The 21,739-nt window shown below is 46.8% G+C and overlaps 1 protein-coding gene across 8 annotated transcripts in view; it reads right to left on the bottom strand.

Annotated features, from left to right (window-relative positions):
* The window catches only part of JARID2 (jumonji and AT-rich interaction domain containing 2), a 230,987-nt gene that overhangs the window by 56,004 nt on the left and 153,244 nt on the right, over positions 1-21,739 (bottom strand). For 7 of the 8 annotated variants that reach the window (XM_043450144.1, XM_043450143.1, XM_043450142.1 and 4 more), the window contains one exon: positions 618-787. In XM_043450144.1, coding sequence (XP_043306079.1) covers positions 618-787 — 170 coding nt within the window. Of the gene's footprint in view, positions 1-617; positions 788-3,356; positions 3,502-21,739 lie in introns of those variants that run through there. The other variant, XM_043450150.1, reaches the window with a different exon arrangement.

The following is a 21,739-nucleotide window of genomic DNA, read 5'->3' as shown; positions in this document are numbered from 1 at the left end:
TGGCAGGGGGAGGAAGTAAGCCCTCCCATAGCGTGGCTTATTCCCAGACCTCAGGACATAAAAGGAAAAGGGACTTCACACCCATCCACAACCAGCCCACCAATAATATTAAAAATAAAAATTACAAGACAGAAAGCCAAGTTAGCAAAAGCATGTGTGTGATGGTGGGGTGACAGAGGTACCAAACGAATGTCAGGGAGAAACCAATTATAAAAATGTGAACCTACACACTGTCACACTGTGTGCTAAGAAGCCAAAAAAAAGGCGATTCAGGAGTCAGAGGAGGGACTTCCCTGATGGTCCAGTGGCTAAGACCCTACACTCCCAATGCAGGGGGCCTGGGTTCAGCCCCTGCTCAGGAAAGGAGATCCCATATGCTACAACTAAGACCCACTGCAGCCAAATAAATAAATACAATTAAAAAACAAAGAATCAGAGGAAAAGAGAAGGAAGACTCAAGCGCCTTCTTGGCGGGACCCTCATTTTACACTTCGACCAGCCTGGGAAACCACAGGTGTGCGGCAGAGAGACCAGAGTCAATGTCAACACCTGGGGGCAGCCGTATCCCTTTTCACTTCAACCAGGCTGCCCCCTTCAAGCTGGCAACACAGTCTTACCTCGAAGGCAGAGAAAGGTAAGAAAATCTTCTGTCTTAGGCTTCCTTTTAGAGAGGTCAGAAATTTGAGTAGCTGGAGGGGGTAGCAATGGCTCCACTATCTTGACTGGAGTTGTGCTGGGACTATTCGGCTGGGATTGAGCAAACTTCCTTTGTGCTTGCAGCCTGGGCCTGGAAGAGCAAGAGAAAATTAAAAAGAAATTAAGCAGAGATAGGACGATATAGATCTACGTGCAGCAATAAAATCATGACACAAAAGAGAAGACAGGCTCTTTGTTTCAAGCAAATTCTTTGTTTCTAATTAAGGTTCTGTATATCTCTCACATTCTCATAAACCACAAGCCTGCCTTAAAGGGCAATGCATTTGCTTAAAAGGCTGTTCTCTAAACTGATATATAATATACACCATGATCATGTGTGTGTGTGTGTGCACACAAGCGCATGCCTGTGCAAACCACGTGTGTGCCTGGGTATTTCAAAGCCAGCACGCCGTATTAGGTGATGTGGGATTAACGGCTTTGGTGCTTTCTGTATGCCACCTGCCACATTTACTTGGCAGTCCGAGCTCTAACAGGATACTGCACAACGCCCTTCATGGAAGGACACTCCGCCCACCCTGGTCTTACAACACCCCAGAGGAAACAGCTCTCCCCACCTCTAGGCTCCAGTGACTCCAATCCAGCCACATAAATTCCCTACACTAATTAAATAAAGCATATAATACGGGGTGGGGTGGGGTAGGGTGGGGAAGCAGCACAGAATCTACTTTTCTAGTCTATTCAAAACCCGTCATTCACGGCCAAATCATGGGTTACCTTCTACCTGCACAGAAAGGCTAAAGTCCTGAGGGATTCAAAAAACTGGCTTTAACCTACCTTCAGGCCTCTTCCCTATTACCATCCTACATAGACACCAACTCCGTAATTCATCCACTTGGTGTCTACAAATCACAGCTTCGATCTTGTTCATTTACACAATTTTATGAGTCAGCATGCATGGGTGTGTGCATGCTAAGTTGCTTCAGTCATGTCTGACTCTTTGTGATCCTGTGGACTGTAGCCCACTAGCATCCTCTGTCCATGGAGATTCTCCAGGCAAGAATATGGGAATGGGTTGCCATGATCTCTTCCAGGGGATCTTCCTAAGTCAGGGATCGAACCCATATCTCTTACGTCTCCTGCAGTGACAGGCGGGTTCTCTGATGACTACCGCCACGGTTAGCCCCTTACATGCCAGACAACCCATTAATGTGAATCCTAATGAACCTTGCAAAGGTTTCTTTACTTCTTTCTTAAATGCTATAGCCAACAGTTAATTTTCCTTTCTCTACCTGAGGACTTTTACTCTCTGCAGAACTGATTTGACCTTTATCATAAATTGCCTATTAGCTTTTCCTTGAATTTTCAAGATCTCAATGCCTAATGGAAAAGTAAGCACCTCCAAGGGTGTGAACCTGTATGTGTCTTGCTTTAAACCACCCCTCTGGCCCTGCTCGTGAAGATGCTCAAGAAATAATCTTTGAGAGCAGGGGAAACCAACAAGAACTGAAAGCAGACCCGTGGCACGGGGCTTCAAGGAGATCCGCTCAAACCCAAACTGCCATCACCCACTGTGCGGGACTGATAAAGCCACCCCAACTCAAGGCTGCTCTGAGTACAACATGTGTTTATAATTCTAAAGCATACATGACTTTCCTTAACTACTGCTGGACTTAAATAAAATAGTAAGCCGAGTATCTTCAACTGCTGATGCACAAAATACCCTACCATTTTAAGTTAGCGCTCTAGTATTCAACAAAGCCCCCCCAACACACACACACATTTTCTACTAAGTAAAAATTACCCTTTAAGCTTAACCTCCCATGTCCTGCCCAGAATCAACCCTTGCCTCTCTTACAACACACTAAAAACACCCCTGAATAGGTCATCTTCCCAACACAAAGTGACATTTGATCAAAAGGAAGATAGCATGACCGCTGCTTACTAACTGGGCAACAAGCCTCTGTCTTTAAAATCTACGAACATCACAGCTAACAAAAAGCACTTCAGAACCTAGGAATAACCAGAGGGAAACAGCTACCGAACACAGTATTAGAACACAGTATTCATGGAAAGGTAAATGCCTTTAACAGAAATTCCGAATGTTATAAACAGTTGAGGGAATAAAACAATGCCCCTGTTCCTCCTGTGTGATCGGGAACAAAGAGGAAAATTTCCGGGGCAACAGACTGTCCAGAAGGCAAGTGAACAGAAGTGAGTCCTGGGAAAGTCACCAAGCCAGGGGACTGACCTTCCAGAAAGATCAGACAGGGGCAGGGGTGACTGATTCAGAGACTTAAGAGGTGTTTCTTCTGGGGGTGGACGTTGGGGGTGGGGAATACATTTATTGGATATGTGACAAAATAAAGGAACTGTGGGGGGTTCTGTTCCTAGTATAATGTTGCAGTTATGCAGAAAATGGGGAAACCCTGTCTTTTAGAAACACAAAAGGAAATATCAGTATTTATAAATAAAATGATACTATGTCTAGAGTTCACTTCAAAATCAGAGAAGAGCTGTGTTTCTCAAAGTGAGACGAGGATCCGATTTGCATTTGGTTCTCCCTCACTTTAGATTTTCTGTCTTTTACAAATGGATATTTTTATCAGATAATTACTATAAAGGAAAAATGAAAGACATAAACTACAAGCTCAAATTTATTCAACAGACATCACTCTGTTCAACCACTTGAATGTGCTCACCACTCAGTTGTTATATTCAACTCCCTGGCACCAGGCAGCACGCAGCCCGTGCCTTCAGCAGCATCACTTTGAAGAAAGGAGAGGATACAGGAAACTAGACAGCGGTCCAACAAGCCACACCCTCTCCAGGTCCCGGCATCCTCGGGATGGACTGAGCCCAAAGAGAACTACCTCCTCTTCTGACAAGCTCGTCCTCTCCTCCAACCTTCCTGTCACGTGAAAAGAAAACCCCTGTCATGCTTTCCTGCTGAAAGGGGTTTTAATTGGCCATTTTACGATGTGTACATCTTCATTTAAATGGACACAAACTCACGCTAGGCTGATTAAAGGGGCTTTACAGAAACACCGCCTGCGCGTGAACAGGATGTTCAGTGTTTATTGCTTTTCCCAAAGTCAGCAACGACAAATACCACACATTATTATGAGCAGCCAGCCCAGCCTGAATGAAAAACAAACACGCAAACAGAGATGACAGAGTGGGACACGGCAGAACATTCTACAATTTCAGAACCTCAAAGATAAATGCGCCGACTGCTGTTCAAATAAAAAGCACTTTGTGCCTGATGACTTTCTCGGGGAGGTTATGAAAAATAAGGGCATGAGAGATTAAAAAACGGCAGTAAAATAAATTACCCCTCAGAGGAATAAGCCAAGCTCCCAAGTGATTAAGCATTTGTGAGACTCGGATGAAAGCAGGAACTAAAGAACAAGACAAACCAGTATCTTGTTTAAAGAGGCCAGAATCCGTGCTTCCCAGAAAGCTGGGCAGGTCTGTGGTTTGGCTTTGTGTGCAGAGTCCCAGGGGATTAACAAAGGTGCGACGTTGCTTTGCGGGCTCCACGGGACAAGAGAGTTTGAATGACACAACTCAGAAGACAAACCCATGGAGGATGCACTCTTAGCCGCGTGGCCACGTTTGCAGAATCGGTGATTCATTCCAGAATGTCTGATACAAAGAAAATGAGTGGGTGTTACTAAAACACAGAAAGTGGGGTGGGGAGGTACAGATGTGCTGAAGAATGACATTATCTGCCTCCAGGGGTGTTGTGGAAAGGAGGAGGCTGGGGTGCAGGAGAGGGCAGGCAGGATGAGACCCCCACCAAGAGCAGTGGGGCTCCAGGAGGGCCGGCATCCAGCGGCTGAGCATGACCGCAAGGTGGAACCCACTCACCCCTCCACCAGGGGACATTTTGACCAAGAACACCTTCCATTTGATTACTAAGGTGAAAACATATTAAAATGGAAATTTAGGTTGGGGTGTCCCTGCTGGTCCAGTGGTTAAGAGTCCTGCCAATGCAGGGGACACGGGTTCAATCCCTGGTCTGGGAAGATTCCACATGCCGTGGGGCAACCCAGCCCATGTGACACAACTACCAACCAGAGCCTGTGTGCCTAGAGCCCGTGCTCCAGAACAAGAGAAACCACAAGGAGAAGCCTGCATACCCCAACTAGAGGGTAGCCCCACTTGCTGCAACTAGAGAAAGCCTGCACCCAGCAACGAAGACCCAGTGCAGCCACAAAAATAGGAAAAAAAAAATTATAGGTTGAACTAAGGGAGTTCAGAGCCATCCAGGGGGTGGGCTGGAGACAGAATTGGGTTCCTGGGGCCCCAGGGAAGAAAACAACAGAAGGTGGGGCCTCCAGAGGCTTTCGGGCTGAAGTTCAGCCAGGATGGTCCTTACTGTCCACTGATAATGCACAGAGCCGGAACGTAGAAAAAACAGAGGGCGTCTGTCCCCCACACAATCCACAGGCGTGTCAAGTGGAACAAGACTCACTTCAGTGTTGATATTTTATTAACTCATCAAGGACGGAATTTTCCTTACAGAAAAACTCCTCTATGCCAGGAAGGTCAAATCCGCCAGCAAGCCAAAGCAGCAAAGCAACTGAGGAAGAAATGTGTAGATACATGCATATATGGATAAACACGTTGAGGGGAATCTTTTATTTACAGTGTGTTAAAATCCAGAGTCGATGGGCAGTGAGGGTGAGAGAACAGAAGTGGTTTTGGATCAAACCATTGCTATTCCTCACCTTCATGGCATAAATGTGGGTAAGTGAAATAAAGGACTAAACAATTCAGACAGCAAGCTCAGAAAACACAGAACTTGCTATCTGAACCGCTCCCCCTCCTCGTCATGGTTAAGGCCATCTGGGGTGTTCCTTCTCTAGGAGCTCCTTGGTACAGGGGCCCCCATGACAACCCAGTCTTGACAAAGTTCAGCTCTGCTCCTAAGAATCCCATTTAAGCAAACATGCCCCAAAAGGGAGGGGGAAAATGTGTTGAAGTGAAAGTCGCTTTACTGATCAGATCCCCCAGAGTGTCGCTCCATGCAGAAATAAACCTCCCAGGTTCCCAGGGGCCCTTGCTTCCTCCAGCTGGAATGTTCTTCCCTTTTATCTCACCAGGGCTGGCTTCTTCCCATAATCCAGGGACGGGAACATTCCCGTCTGCTGCGTTTTACCAAGTCACGTTTCCCACGTCTCTGTTCAAAAGTCACCTCCTCGGAGGGACTGAGCCACTCTCAAGTGTCACGTCCTCCCACGACCAACAGCTCATCCCTCTGCCCGTTGAGGGCCTACGGAGCGGGCTCGCCTACAGCCGCCCCCTTATGGCCTTTTCTGCACGCACAGGGCTGCTGTGTGTTGAGGGCAAGCTTCCCGAAGGTGCTGAGAGGGAGGGGAGGAACACCGCTCAACTCTTCGTTCATTCTCCAGCAATTACACTCATTTCTGACGGTCAGACTGCAGGGCAGTTCGGAGCGGCGGGGAGACAGCTGGATGGACGTGAAACAGACCCAAGAGCTATAGGAGAGGCCTGTGGTGCTGCCCTCAGTAAAGTCACTGGCCATCCGAGGACACAGCTACCAAAGTCAAAGTCGCTCAGTTATGTCCGACTCTGAGACCCCACGGACTGTGTAGTCCATGGAGTTCTCCAGGTTAGAATACTGGAGTGGGTAGCCTCTCCCTTCTCCAGAGGATCTTCCCAACTTAGGGATCAAACCGCATTGCAGGCGGATTCTTTACCAGCTGAGCCACCAGGGAAGCCCAAGAAGACCAGAGCTGAGTATTCAGGGAATACCAGCTGAGCTATCAGGGAAGCCGCCAAAGCCCAGTGGAATTCAGTCTCGCTGTTCCGGCTTCATGGCGTGCTGAGGCACTCACAATTTCAATCTCAACCACTGCTGCTGCTTACTAAGAACCTACGCAGCAACGTGCCCACTAGGAGCATCGTCTACAAAAGCAGGTGAAGATCAGGTCCTGGCTGGCAACCTGCACCGGTGTTACAAGGTACCATTCTACCCCAAGGCATGCCACTGCACTCCACGCGTCCACACACAGCACAACTGACCTCAGGCCACAATCTGCTGGCCCAGGTGGAAGGTGCTGCCATACACCCCTGCACATGGGGCCACCACTCATCACAGGCTGTTTGTACTTTTTGATGAGCTGTGGGAGGGAGCAGAGGGTCCATCTTCTTTCTCTTTTCTCTTCCATGCCCCAAGCAACACAGAAGAATCTTTCTCTGATGTGGGATTAGCTGGCATGGGGGTCAAGAGCCCCAAGAAGGTTTTGCTTGGTCACTTAAAATTTGACCCAAATAAATCAACAAATAGATTTCATGTTTAGGTGAAAAAAAAAAAGTATAGCACCTTTATGGGAATAAAGCAGCAGACCAAAATAAACACTATCATTATTTTCAAAGTTCACAAATACATTGCAAGGCGAAGCTTATAAAGAAAAGCCACTGGTAGCTGACAAAGACCTGTGCCAAACATTGTTTTGTTTTGTAACACTCTGCTGGTGCCTCCTGCTGCTGCTGCTAAGTTGCTTCAGTAGTGTCCGACTGTGCAACCCCATAGACAGCAGTCCACCAGGCTCCTCCGTCCATGGGATTCTCCAGGCAAGAACACCGGAGTGGGCTGCCATTGCCTTCTCCATGGTGCCTCCTTCTGCCCCCTCCCAAATCCCGCACTGAGAAGCTTCCAGGGCAGCCTGCCATCCGTGGCCCTGGGGAGGGGGCTGGGGGAAGGAACGGGGACGTATCGTCTCCAAGTCTCCTCTGGGGTTATCCGCAGCATAGAGTTAACCAGCTTACTGCTATCTGCACTCAATCTCTAGGGCAGCCCTAAATATGGCACAACAGCCATTTCTAGGTTAATTAAATTCCATTTCTGTTTCTGATGGTTTACAAACCCAAGGAGGATGCAGGTATGCGCACAACTCAGCTGGACAAGGCAGACAGCAGGGGGACTAGGTCTAAAGCAATGCCCAGTTGGCCCTCGCGGAGGGCCGTGTATGCCAAAGACCGGCGTATTAACTTAATTTTCCAATATTAAAAATGTAAGCTGGTAAATCCAATTATTTAGATTACATCCCAATTCTAAACAAAGAGCCAGGCCTGGGTGGGAGGGGAGGCTGTGCATTCATTCAAAAAAGACTCCATGCTATGTCTGGCAAATGCAGAGTGACCAGCATAGCCAGGCTCTTTGTGGCAGTGTGGGAGCTGGTCCTGAAGCCTTGCCAACTTGCTGAAAGGCCTTTTCAAAAAAAAAAAAAAAATTCCCATGTTTCTATCCCCAAAATAAGTACCCACTCTATTCTACCCCCAGACACACACACACACACACACACTACAGACCTGGCAGCCAGTCAAAGAAACAAGGGTGGGTGTGTGTGGCTGAGTGTGTATGTGTGGTGGAGACTGTGGGGGGTCAGGCAGGGGATATCCCCTTGCCCAGGGCAAGCTGCCCACCAAATTCAAATCCGAGTGCAGTTGTGGGCATACCACACAGGATGGCTGTAAACATCCTGTATAGTAAAGAGAAAATAAACACATCCTCAAGTGAACCCAGAGGCTAGCACAGAGCAAGTCAGAGAAAACTCAGACAAAAAGCCCCAGCTCCATCCCTCTGTGCTCACACCAACAATGGTGGTGGCGGTGTGGGGTGGCAGGCGTGGGGTGGTGGGCGGGCAGCCTCTGTCTCAGAGGCAGAAAAGGGAGGTCAGTGGCTCCCAGACAAGGTTTGCTACCTGGAATGCCTGCTTCCTGGTACTTCTGGAGATCGTGTTATACTGGTTCAGGGGCCCTGCTTCACACAGAAACAGATGAAATCGTTTGTTTACACTAAAAACCGCAGGATGTTAAATATTTGCAGCACTTGTCTTAATTAAATTACACAAGCAGCTATTTAGAGTAAAAAGTTGCTATGAACCTGATTTACCTAAAGAAACTTGTTTTTGGTTGAATCTCCTTCGAGATGAATCTTTAAAAGGTCTGTTTGGTCAGAGTGGTCCAAGAGAAAGAACTGTGGTATCAGAAAACCTGGGCTGCTTTGGTTCAAGTCAACTTATGACCTTGAGCAAGGTAAGCCTCTATTTCCTTGCTGGGGAAAGTGGGACGGGGGAAGGAGAGGACAGACCTAGGAAAAGGAGCCAACTAAGGGTCTTTGTAGTTCCAGTCTTCTCTGACCTCACCTCTAAAACGTGAATATAGTAATTCCTGTAATAAATCCTCTTGCATCTGTGATTTCATAATTCTAGGTGACAAGTTCTGCATCTTCTGCCTGTGCCAAGTGGGAAATACAAACCTGTATTTCCAAAAATGCCTGTGCTGCTAAAGACTGTTAGCACCTACTTCCTAACTAGGTTGTCAGGCAAAACAGCAAACATGGTACCTTTCAGATATGTATACCGACTTGCACTTTAGAAGGCAGTATAAAATTTTACATACAGATGTCCCCCCGCAAAAAAAGATGGCACAATGCCAAAAGTTGTTCCATAATTCCCTTAAACTAGTAACAACAAAACTATCTACACTCTGCTTTCCTAAGACCCAGTCCTCCCAATTAGGAGTAAATAACTCATTCAAGAAAACACATGAACTTCCTTCAGAACTCTGAGACACCCTCAGGAAGGCGAACCTAACTACTCATAAGTCTATTCATCGCCTCCACCCGAAAGGCCAGACCAAGGAGAAGGCACATACTGCAAACCCAAACCACTGCCACATAGGAAGACTCTCCAGATGCTCACAAACACTGCACCCTCTCAAAAATCAGGCATCAGAGAGAAAAGGGAGCCTTCGTTCTCTTCAGTTCAGGGGGAAAGGGTCAGAGGAGGGAAAGGAGAATAAATAATTACAAGATACAGCGTCTTCCCAAGCAAAACATTACTTGGGCACATAAATCTCAGGCTGAGAGCCCACACAAATGGTATGAAAAGTAATATGCAAGCCCACATTTGATCCCATTAATAAAATGATGCAATTACGGGTTTGGTTTTTTTTTTTAAAGTCTGATGCGGCATCCTCAAATGTCAAAGAACCAAGGCTGCCTGAAAATCCTGACTCTGTCATGATCAAGAAAATATTTGACACTGACTTCTTTTGTGCTCTCGAAAGCAACCATGTCAAATTTGAGAGGGATCAACATTAATCAACAATTAAAGCGACAACGAAGCCCTTTTGTTCTGTCAGTCACAAATGTCACACGTGTTACACTTTACAACCAATGGAAAGCCGCAGGTTTCACCACCCTCAGGCGGCATAACCCTCGCCTTCTCAGGGACCTGACTCCTAACCTGGGATGCAAGCATGGCAAATGCTCTTCTCCACAGTCCCGTTCAGGGCAGTCTTGAGCAAAAGCTGTATCTTTACAGCAAAAGTAAGAAAAAGATAAACACTAGTCAGAAGACCAACACAAGGATGTTAAAAGTCTTAATCCAGCCAGGATCTGGCCAAAGAAATTCCTAATATACTACTGTACTATAGTTACAGGGTGCAAACGAATGATCTGAAGGATGGTCAGTTGTAAAAGCCTCAAAGAGCCAACTGAAACACAGATCTGCCTTTCTATTCTCTTTTGAGGTAGGACTGCCAACTGTTTTTAAAAGTACTATTTCAACAACAACAAAAAAAGCCCAACCATTTCTCAATTTTAGGTTACTCAATACCCAGCTGCAAACTACCAGAACACTCCTTGGTCCCAGCAGAGACGACAGCTGGGGAGGGGAGGCTGAATAACTCTGTGAGGCAGGAATCATGTTTTACTCCTTGTTTGAAGGAGAAAGCAAAACTACCCTGAGAAATTCATCCTGCAATGCTACACAGTTCATTCATTAAACAACAGAATCCAGTGGAGTCCTAGCAGTGTAACTGAAAAGTCAATCCCGAGGAAACCTCCCCCCAGGAATATTCTCCATGGAGCTGCGAAGGGGGTGAGACTGGAAACTCCATCCGCACATAATAAACCAGAGCACAGAAGCAGTGCTCAGAGCTCTAACTAGTCCCTGAAAGACACGGAGTAGGCTTCCTTCAGCTTCACACATCCTCTGCCTCTTGGACAGGGGTTTGCTTTATTTAAAGGATGGACAACTTCCCCACCCACTGGAAATCCCATGCAGCAACTCACACGCACCAATAGATGGCAGTAGACAGTCTTCAGACACCAGGTCTGGGCTCAACTCTGAAAAGGGAATTTGGACTTTCGCAGATTTATGACAAGCCTGGCATTAACCAACGTTTAGTACCTGCACTAAAATCTAACAGCAGGCTAAGAAACCAGCCACTGTTTATAGAAAGGAAGAGAAGAACAATGTTAGCAATACCCTTTCATCCAACAACTCAAGTTCCTTGCTTGTATATAGAAAATACATAGCAACTCACAATCCAACAGTTTATATACTGAATATACACCTAGGGCTAAAGTTCAGGGGACTGTTTTCTGAAATACGTTCCCTCCTCTAAAAGTGAGTTTTACCACTCAGAAAAGTAAGAAAAGGCAAAACTTAAAGTAATGTATCGTGGTTCTCATAGGCTTCATTCTGGGGTTCTGATGGAAAATTATTTAGCAGGCTGAAACACAATCATATGTAATTTTCCAAGTATGGGTGTTACTTAAGCTTTCACCAACCAGAGTGCCGAGGAAAGTTTGTTCTGTGCTGAAGCGATGCACTACAACCCATACACGGTCACTTTCTGAATGTTTGTAAGAGAAGTCCAGGATTTATGACAGCAGCCTAAACATAGAAAACACGACCATAATCAAAGAATCTGTTAGCCACTAATGAATGTAAGAGCCATTATCCTCCCCACCTCCACCCCCAGAGCTTTGTGACCCTGGAGTTTCGGTGTGTTCTCCCAATGAGAAACAGGAGTTGACAGCATCCCAGACTCGGCCCAGGCTCCGACTCTGAGGGACACACAGACACAACAGTGGCACAGAAGCTTAAACAACAACCCAGGAAACTCAAAGGAGCTAAAATGGAGCCATGGCACAGAACTCACTTTCCCTTCTAACAAGGCTTAGAACACCCTGAACAAACGCTGAACTTCTACCAGCACTCAGGGCCACACAAGGTAACCGCAGCAGGTCAGGAAGCAGCATTTCTGAACGGCATTGCTGTATCAAACCAAACGAGTGACCTCTTAAGCCAGACAGGCCGGGGGAATGGAGGCCGACTCACACCTTCCAACCCAGACACAAGCCTCTCTCATCCATACTCCTAACACCCACCGTGGGGCCTAAGCCCCTTTACAGAATAAAAGCCGACCTCAATTCTTCCTTGCCAACCATCTGGGAGTTCCAGACCGACTCTGCAGGATAGAAGCCCACTGGCGCTGCACCTGAGGTCAGGGGGCACTAGGTGGTAAGGGTCACGTCTGTGCGTGGCAACAGATGACAAGCAGACACTCAAACGTCTGCAGGACACACAGGCCCACCGTAAACGTGTGCGGCTCACACGTACCCTCACAGGAGCCTACCGACAGTGTCTTATGACTAGATTGCACTTCCATCACAAAGTTTCTCCAAGAGGAAAAGTCCGTCTGACTCACAGGAGCCTTGTCATCAAGTTCGTCATCTTATATCCATTCAACAAACACAACCTGTGGTTAATAAGATGAATGACTTATCGTGCCTTTCCAGAGATGGTATGTTTGTATTTGCTGAGATGCTATAAAAGCAGCTCAAAGGGCTTTCAAAGGATTTGAGCAAAGCCAGCAGCAGAAACCCCAAGAGGTGAGATCGGGGGTACGCAGAAATCCAAACAAGCCCTTCTCTTCATCGGGTGCTGTCGATGACTAGTTATCCCCTTTCAATCTGGGACATTCAAATACCCTGACAAATTCTGATTCCCACTGAGCTCCAGGAAACAACCAGAGGAAAGTCCGACCCCCTAGGCAGGATTCAAGATAAACCCCCAAGCCGTATGCATCATCACTTTAGCAACTCCAAAGGACTGAAAGACTTCCTGTTCAATTAAGCCCTTCATTAATCTTTCCTGCTTGAGCCCATTTTCCTGTCTGTAAACAGGAAACAATGAAGCCACAGGGCAGCTGCCTTCAGTGCCGCTCATCCCCTCCAAGGAAGGCCACAGGTGTGCCTGCTGTCCCAGGCGCTGTAACAAGGCCTCCACGAGGCCAGGTTCCACTCCTCTCCGTATGGTGCTACAAAAGAGAAGGGTGATGAACAGAAAGTAGAGAAAGGAGGGAAAGAAATGGAGAGAATCCAAAGTTGCTACATGATCCTAATTAATTGTGAAAATCGAGGGTGGGGGGCATGCCTGAGTAGAGATAATTTAACTAATAGAAACCAGAAACCTCCAATAGTAAATAAAAGGAACCGTCAACATTTAAGAGCTTAAAAAAAAAAAAAAGAAGTGACACACACACACACACACAAAAGACAAAGTGACTAACCCTTGAGATTTTCTTTTTTAACCCCCAACTCAAACCTAGCTTCCGTGGGTCCTCCCACACCAGGAATAATCAGCTTTTGTGATGTTTCCCATCAGGAGATGTGTTGTTTTCCTTTGTTCTCTCCCATCCCACTGCGCAGACAGGAGACGAAAAAACCTCTTCAACTGACTGATGAGACACTCACCAAGGGAACTTCCTTTCTGCTCCTTTTCACTGTGCATCACCACCAGAGGTGAGCCACCTCTGGAGAGAAACAGAGCCCCAAGGCTCAGGTCAAGGACATCCTTGGTGGCTCAGCAGAAAAACCCGCCTGACAATGCAAGTTCGATCCTGGGGTTAGGAAGATCCCTAGAGAAGGGCACGGCAACCCACTCCAGTATCCTTGCCTAAGAATCTCACGGACAGAGGAGCCTGGCGGGCTACAGTCCATGGGGTTGCAAAGAGTTGGACGCGACTGAGCACGTACCAGGCGCAGTTTAAGGGAGGGCGCTGTGGGGGTGACAGGAAGGAGGGGGCAGAGCAGAGAGCAGCTGTCACATTTTCCCAAATGGTCAGAACCCGTGATGTGCTGCGGCATCATGGAAACCAATGACATCCTTCCCGTCTCTGCAACCAGATGATTAACTCAAAGAAACAGAAGCTACTAAAGCCAAGCACCTCCCCCGCAACCCCACTGCCCCCATAGCTGGCTTTAGCAAAATGCCAGGGATGTGAGTTGGACAGACCTGAATCCTGTTCATCAAGATGTGGGTGGTGGGTCGTGGAGGCCAGGAGGTGCAGAACTAATCACTTCAGAAGGAGTCTCTCCAGTTCCACCAGCCTAAACATGCTCTTTGATCAAAGAGCCATCGGTCTTCCACTGTGTCAATCTGATGCCAAACACCACCCTCCCAGCCATCCATCAGCCCTGGGAGGGGCTGCAAGGCCCCACCTCCACCAACCTGTAAATGAGCCTGTAGGAGAACATTTCCAGCCTCTCCCCTCCCACTCCAAAATACCCTCAGAGACCAGTGATAACAACCTCACATTAAAAGACGGCCAGCAGCTAACCCTGGGAACCCACTGGTTTGCAGAAAGATGGTCAATTCACTTCCCCCGTTTAGTCCCTCACCTGTGCCCCTCCCCAGGTTTATCTTTGTCTGTCTCCTATTGCACACAATTCCAGATATCCCAGATTTACCCAGGGCTTTCTGAAATGAATTAGTTCACCCGAGTTGCAGAGAACAGCAATCTAACGTCACAGGGGTTGTAGCTGTTCAGTCACGCCGGACTCTCTGTGACCCCACGGACTGCAGCCCACCAAGCTTCCCTGTCCTTCACCAACTCCCAGAGTGTGCTCAAACTCATGTCCACTGGGTTAGTGATGCCATCCAACTATCTCATCCTCTGTCACCCCCTTCTCCTCCTGCCCTCTATCTTTCCCAGCATCGGGGTCTTTCATAGACGTTCCCCTCACAAATTACTGTTTTCTCTTTTTATGTTACATAATTTTAAGCACAGAAACTGTTACATGAATTAGCTCTACAGGCAGAAACTGAATGCACTGTTGAAGCTGTTGATGCCACCAGGTAAGTCAGATCTCCGTGTTCTAGATTTCCAGGGAACTGGCAAAACGCCTTGCCTTCCACATCTGACCTTGAACTGTAGCGCTATGGAGCAGGACAATAGAAAACAGGACCTGGGCCACACCAGGCAGTCAGCCCCTACAATAATTTCCCTCTGGGACAGAAACAGGCTTGAGAACCACTCACTCACCAGAAGAGAACTTTGCAGGAAGAAAGGTACGGTTTATTCCTTCCTGACCTCCCTGCTCAAAGCAAACAATTACAAAGACAACCTCACATCCCTGAGCTTTGGGGCTGATTAGCTCCACAATAAAACCACCAGGTTAGAGAGCAGAAGTGTAGGGCAGGCTCCCAGGGGCCTGAGGGCTGAGTGGGGGCCCTTTAGAGCCTCCCACAACCCCAAATAGATGGGGAAACAGTGACACTTTATTTTGGGGGCTCCAAAATCAATGCAGATGGTGACTACAGCCACGAAACTAAATGACACTTTCTCCTTGGAAGAAAAGTTATGACCAACCTAGACATATTGCATATTAAAAAGCAGAGACATTACTTTGCCAACAAAGGTCTATCTAGTCAGAGCTATGGTTTTGCAGTAGTCATGTATGGATGTGAGAGTTAGACTATAAAGAAAGCTGAGCGCCGAAGAATTGATGCTTTTGAACTGTGGTGTTGGAGAAGACTCTTGAGAGTCCCTTGGACTGCAAGGAGATCCAACCAGTCCATCCTAAAGGAGATCAGTCCTGGGTGTTCATTGAAGGACTGATGCTAAAGCTGAAACTCCAATACTTTGGCCACCTGATGTGAAGAACTGACTCATCTGAAAAGCCCGATACTGGAAAAGATTGAGGGTGGGAGAAGGGGACGATAGAGGATCAGATGGTTGGATGGCATCACCGATTCAATGGACATGAGTTTGAGTAGGCTCCAGGAGTTGGCAATGGACAGGGAGGCCTGGCGTGCTGCAGTCGATAGGGTCGCAAAGAGTCGGACACAACTGAGCGACTGAACTGAACTGAACAGTCCCAAAGCCTGAAGCCAGACCTCTGGGGAACTTACAGAAGGAAAGAGAAACAGCAGGTGAAGACTCTCAGGGCAGGACAGCCCTCCAGACTCTCATCCTTCCAGGAACCTAACTCATTTTAAGTGACTGAAAACAAAGTACAAACACTTGACAGGGAAAAATGCCCTGAGAAAGACACGTGGCAAGGTTGGGGAGAAAAGAGATCCCTCACACACTGTCACTGGGAGAAGGAATTGGTGCACCTAATTTTGCAAAACAACACGGAGGTTCCTCAAAAAATTAACAGAACTACTAGGCGATCTAGCACTCCCACTTGTGGGTATTTATCCAAAGGTAAACGAAGTCACTATCTCAAAGAGATGCCTGAAACCCCATATTCACTGCAGCATTATTTACAGTAACAGCCAAGATGCAAAAACAAACTAAGAGTCTGTTGCAGGACGAATGGATAAAGAACACACACGCTACCAGTATACTGCAGTATTATTCTGCCATAAAAAAGGAAGCGCTGCCATTTGTGACAACATGGATGGTCACCCAGGGCATCACACTAAATCGGACAGAGAAAGAGAAACAGAAACACTGTGTGATCCTTATGTGTAGAATCTAAAAAACCAAACTCAAAGAAACAAGAGTAGATTGGCGATTTTGTGTGTGTGTGTGGCCAAGATAAAAACTTCCAGTTATAAGATGAGTAAGTTCTGGTGATCTACCGTGCACCATCGCGACTATAGTTAATATATATCATATACTTGAAAGATTAAATTAAAAAATAAAAGTGCATGAAAAAATGAGGCAACAGATTCACTAACTAACCTCACTGTGGGTAATCATTCCATAATATATACATACAGCAAATCAGGCTGTACACCTTGAACTCTGCACAATGTTATATGTCAATTATATCTCAATAAAGTTGGGGGGGGGGGTGGGGGTGGGGAGAGAGAGACAGGACAGGACCCAATGACTAACATTCAAATGTAACCTAACATCCCAGAAATTCAAAATAAACTAGCCAGAATGAAAGATTTAACTTGGTATTAAATCAAGCATTTTTCTATTAAAACAAATCCAAATCTATTTATGGAGCAGAAGGAAAAAATTTCAGACAGACCACAAAATGTCAAAGAAATGTCCCAGATACAGAAAGCTGAGGAACCCTGTTCTATTGTTGACCGTCTATCTTCTCATGACCCGCAGACAGATGAGGAAACAGTGGTTCAAGACAAGTATTTGGTGACCTGAACAGGATTAAGCCACTACTGAATACTCTTAAAGAACGCACAATAACATTCTGTCAAAATACTTGAACCAACAGCCCACGGAATGCACATAATAGAATTTTGAGGCACTTGGATAAATGAATGGGTTCATTGCCTGTTGAGGGGCAGGGAGCGGGAAGGAGCCTCTGTTGTCATGGTGACTGTAAACCAATGCGTTCCTTTCCACACTTGACAGTGGTTAAAACAAACACAGACGAGAACTGACCCTATCTGCCCTGCAGCAGTCCTGTGAATTCCCTCCCCAGCCACCGCCTCCGGGGACTGCTCCAGCCCATTCTTGCTTGCAGGCACCACCACTCCCAAAAAGAAACTCTCCAGCCGGAAACACAACAATATCATTTTAAAAGATAAAGCCACTGAGAAAATGGAAACGAGAACATCAGTATATAGAACTGCCTTTCACGGCAAAGATGACTAGAAGCATGAATTCTGTGCTCCAAGGGGCAGCAACAGGGTTAGTTAGTGTCATCTCTCCTCCTCTGATCTAAAACACAACATGTTTTGTAAGACAGAGAAACTGCTGGGCACACAGTGAACGGTGGAGACAGACTTATGGAGGTGTGTGTGTTTTATGGGCAGATTCCCCCGCTGGGTATAAATTAAATCAATCCTGTGCAAGCTGGAGCGCGTGGAATCAGGGCGAGGACGAGAGGTGCGCTGGCAGCTCCGTGTGTGCATGTTCTCACCCCCACCCCACCGCTGTCGTGCACACACACATTCACACACAGGTTCTGGAAGGGCTGCGGGGAAAAGGCTTGCTAGAATCATGAGAACAAGGACGGGACGGGTATCACACTGTCTGACCGGCAGCCAGACGCCATGCATGAATACTAAGTAGGAAACAAAAGAAGAAACCAGTTGCAGGAACATAGGGTGGTGGTCGTTTTGGGGCTCAGTCGTGTCCAACTCTCTGCGACCCCTGGGCTTCGAAGCCCGCGAGGCTCCTCTGTCTGTGGGATGTCCCAGGCAAGAATACTGGAGTGGGTTGCCATTTCCTCCTCCAGGGGATCTTCTCGGCCCAGGAGTCGAACCTGGATCTCCCACAACATGGGCAGGTTCTTTACCAGCTAAGCCACCAGGGGAGCCCACCGTCCACTTTGGTGAGTGTTTTGGAAGCAGGAAAACAGTACTCCATTCAGTATGCCCTCAAGTAGGGCGTACATACTGCATAGAAACAACTGCCTAAAGTCAAACTGCACCAGAAAAAAAAAAAAAAAAAAAAAAAGAGGTGGGGGTGGGGAAGAGGTAGCGTGCAGCCAGCGACCTGTCTATAAATAATTTCAAATAAACCGCAAGGGAAGGAACGACATCACGGTTGTGTTTCTGCACAAGGCAGATGAACGAACTGAGAAAGGAACTGTCTGGAGACATCTCAAGACAAAGACCTCAACAGGCGTCATCTTAAGCAGGCATGGCAAGAGCGGCTACGGCCCCAGATTTTTCTATGAAGGGAAAAAGAGGGCAGAAAGATGAATTCGGGCCACGCTGCACCGAAGGGGCTGAGTAAAGGTTTGTTCAAAGGCAAACCCAAAGCAGAAAACAAGATGATCACAGCTCACCAAAGGAAAGAAAAATCCGATTCACTGAAATTCTTACCTAAAGAAGTCACACAAACTATCAAGTGGCGACCAGGGAAGAATACAGCTGAGAGATCAAGTCTTTTAGGAGCAAAGGCTGAATCTACCTAATGACAGTTATCGGCTCCCAGATTTCTGAACCGTGGGCATCACCTCTGACCCTCCACACAGCGACTCTACAGAGAACAGTTACTTAGAATTTGGTGAAGGACAGTAATATGCCAGGAGCTTTAAACTATGGATAGCATTTAGCCAAGTGGCTATCAGACTGATCCTCTGGACGGCCTGATCAGCAGCAGCAGAGTTGCCTGTGAACTCATTAGAAATGCAAAACCTCAGACCAATGGAATCAGAAACCAGTGGGGGAGGAGTGAGACACTCAACAAGTCCTCCAGGTGGTTTCCTACACACTCAGGTGGGTTAGAGCCAGCCCTAAAAGGTGCTGTGGTCACCACTGATCAGACGATGAAAGGGAGGTGCTGTCAACAGCACAGTAGCAAGTATCTCCATTATCCCAACGCTTCAGCTCTCTCCACTGCATCCTGCTCTAGGGGAACCCTGTCGGTGATACTGGACACGGAGGCCCGTTTAAATGGTGAGGCAGCTGGCATCAGAGATCTACTTCCTATTTTAAATGAACAGACCAGACTGACTCCAAAGTGATTTGAATTCTGGATGTGTCGTCTCACTCTTTGATAAACTCTACGTTCAAAGGTAGCACCATAAATGGGCACTGCTCCCAGCACGGTTAGTCTGCCCACTGAGGCAGGCATGCCTGGGAACAGGCTCCTGACCGCTTTCATTTGCTAAGAGAAGTGTGTCCCTGCCCACTGGCAGGCGTGGCTACTGGCTCAAGGGGCTTTCAACAAAAGCAGTTTCTAGGTTCCTAGATTAAGGATCCACAATGGAGACAGAACCTCTCTGGGAAACCCGTGGGTGTCACTCTCCAGACTGACATCTGTAAGTCCCTTCATTTCTCACATTGCTTCAGTGTCTTCAATACCTCCTTTGGATACAAATTTCATTGTTTTAAGTATGAATTTTAAGGTATTTGTCTGGACAGACACAGGAGAGTGATGAAGATGGGCAAGAGCAAGTATCTATCCTCAAACTGCCGACATACTGAAGTGTGTCCTGTTCATCTGAGAGGGCTTCCCCAATGGCTCAACAAGTAAAGAATCTACCTGCAATGCAGGTGGGTTCAATCCCTGGGTCAGGAAGATCCCCTGGAGAAGGAAATGGCAATCCACTCCAGTCTTCTTCCCTGAAAAATCCCATGGACAGAGGAGACTGGCAGGCTATAGTCCATGGGGTTGCAAAGAGTGGGACATGACTGAGCAACTAAGCACGCATGCCCATCTAAGGCTTGAGCAGAGAAATCTGAACAACATGGGGAAGCATTTGTCTGCACCACAGGTAGTAGGCGTAGAGGCGGCGGCAGTGATGGAAAGGGCTCCAGAGAAGGCAGGTACGAGCACGCCTTCCCCGTGCTCGCTGGCATCACTTGCACGACCTTCAGAACACACAGGCCTCCAGCACCGAGAGAAAGCTGCACGGCCTCACCCTCCTCTCACTTCAACAGCCCGAACTCAGGGCAGGAGGGCACCTTTCAGGAGACACACAGAATCCGGCTGTACGGACACGATCAATAGACATTTTGAGTCGCTTCTCAATCAATGCAAACATTACTAGACATTCTCACCGTGAGGATTCCCAGTGCCTAGTCCTTCCTAAGCCTTAGATTTCTCATCTATGGCCCAGGATGATCTGACACTCAGATGATCCAGAAGGGCTCTGTTTACCCCGGCCTTGTTCCATGAGACCGGACAGCAGGAGGTCTGAAAAATGAAGAATCAGGGGAGACATTACAGCCAAAGAGCTCCAACCTCTCCAAAGGGGAATAACTACAAGCTCCAAAAAGGCCAAGTGCCAGTCTGCAATACACAGCGGCATTTGCCAGAAGAGCAAGTCGACTACAGTACAAAGGGTCTGCAGGTTGTCACAATGGATGCCAGTGTGATTCTTGGGGGCAGAGGAACAGGCTGAACAAATTTACAATTATGTTCTAGAGAAAGGACTGAAAACAGCATACATTTTAAAACTGCTGGATTCCCATCATGCACAGTTCCAAGATAACGGGGGAAAAACAACGTGTCAATTAATGAATACAGCATAGGGTAATCATAAAGTACGTCCCTCCCCACAAGACTGGCCTGAATTGTGCCCATGGTTACTTGAAACATCCTCTACAGACCATTCCTTTCCCAAGAGGCTACAGCAGCCACAGTGGCCTCTGGCTTGGAAAGAAGGCCCAGGAATCCCATCACTGCCAGATAAGCAGGCAATGACAAAAACAGCCTTCCCACGAGATAACCACCAATAACCACTAAATGGATTTACATCAGAGCCAATGCCTGCTTCATGTTATTTTTTAGTTATATTATCAGCGAACAATTTACTTGACTCAGTAAAACAGCTGCCTATTATACTGTTATATACTCCACAAATAATATGCTATGGGAAAGTACTTCCTATGAAAGGAGCAACATCTCAAAAAGTTCTCACAAATATGTCTGAAACCAAGTATGAACAATAGGACAAAGATTCATTTTTAAGACCTAGCTCTTGTTTTCCTTTTCTTTTTCAGTCTCTCTACATTTTATAAATGGTAAACACCAGGAAATAACATTAATGCCAATTCCATGTAATTGAAGCTTTCTATAAAGTGATTATATGCACTATTCAATCTTTACGGAGTAAATTATCTTCAAAAACTACACTTCAAGAACACAAATAGACAGAAAGCTAAGTCTTCGACCTCTGGGAAAGCCAAGACTGGAAAGGATAACAGGGTCAGGAAAAGCCAGGTTATTTATCACCATCATTGAGAGAATGTTTACTATCATGGAATTCGATGATCCAGTGAAATGTCTCAAAATACTAAAGGTACTAGGAAACAGTAGTCACACTAAGCTAGAACCACAGGGCCTTCAGACAAGAAGGCATTTTTGCGCCCTCACTTGGCATCACCAATTAACAACTGCTGGCAGAAATGTAGTAATCTGAGAACCTGCCATGAAAGCAGAAGTTAAGGCACTTGCTTATATCCTCATCAGAGGTCACAAGAGAGGCCCCGAGGAGTCATTTTCAAAAGTTATAGCTCAGTTTCTGTATAGATGGGTGTAGAATTTTGGACCCAAGAGATGTTATGGAACCAGAGGAGCAGTAAGAAGG

This window comes from Cervus canadensis, chromosome 28, assembly GCF_019320065.1.
Source record: "Cervus canadensis isolate Bull #8, Minnesota chromosome 28, ASM1932006v1, whole genome shotgun sequence".
Taxonomy (NCBI): Eukaryota; Metazoa; Chordata; class Mammalia; order Artiodactyla; family Cervidae; genus Cervus; species Cervus canadensis.
This window is presented reverse-complemented; position numbering and strand designations above follow the sequence as displayed.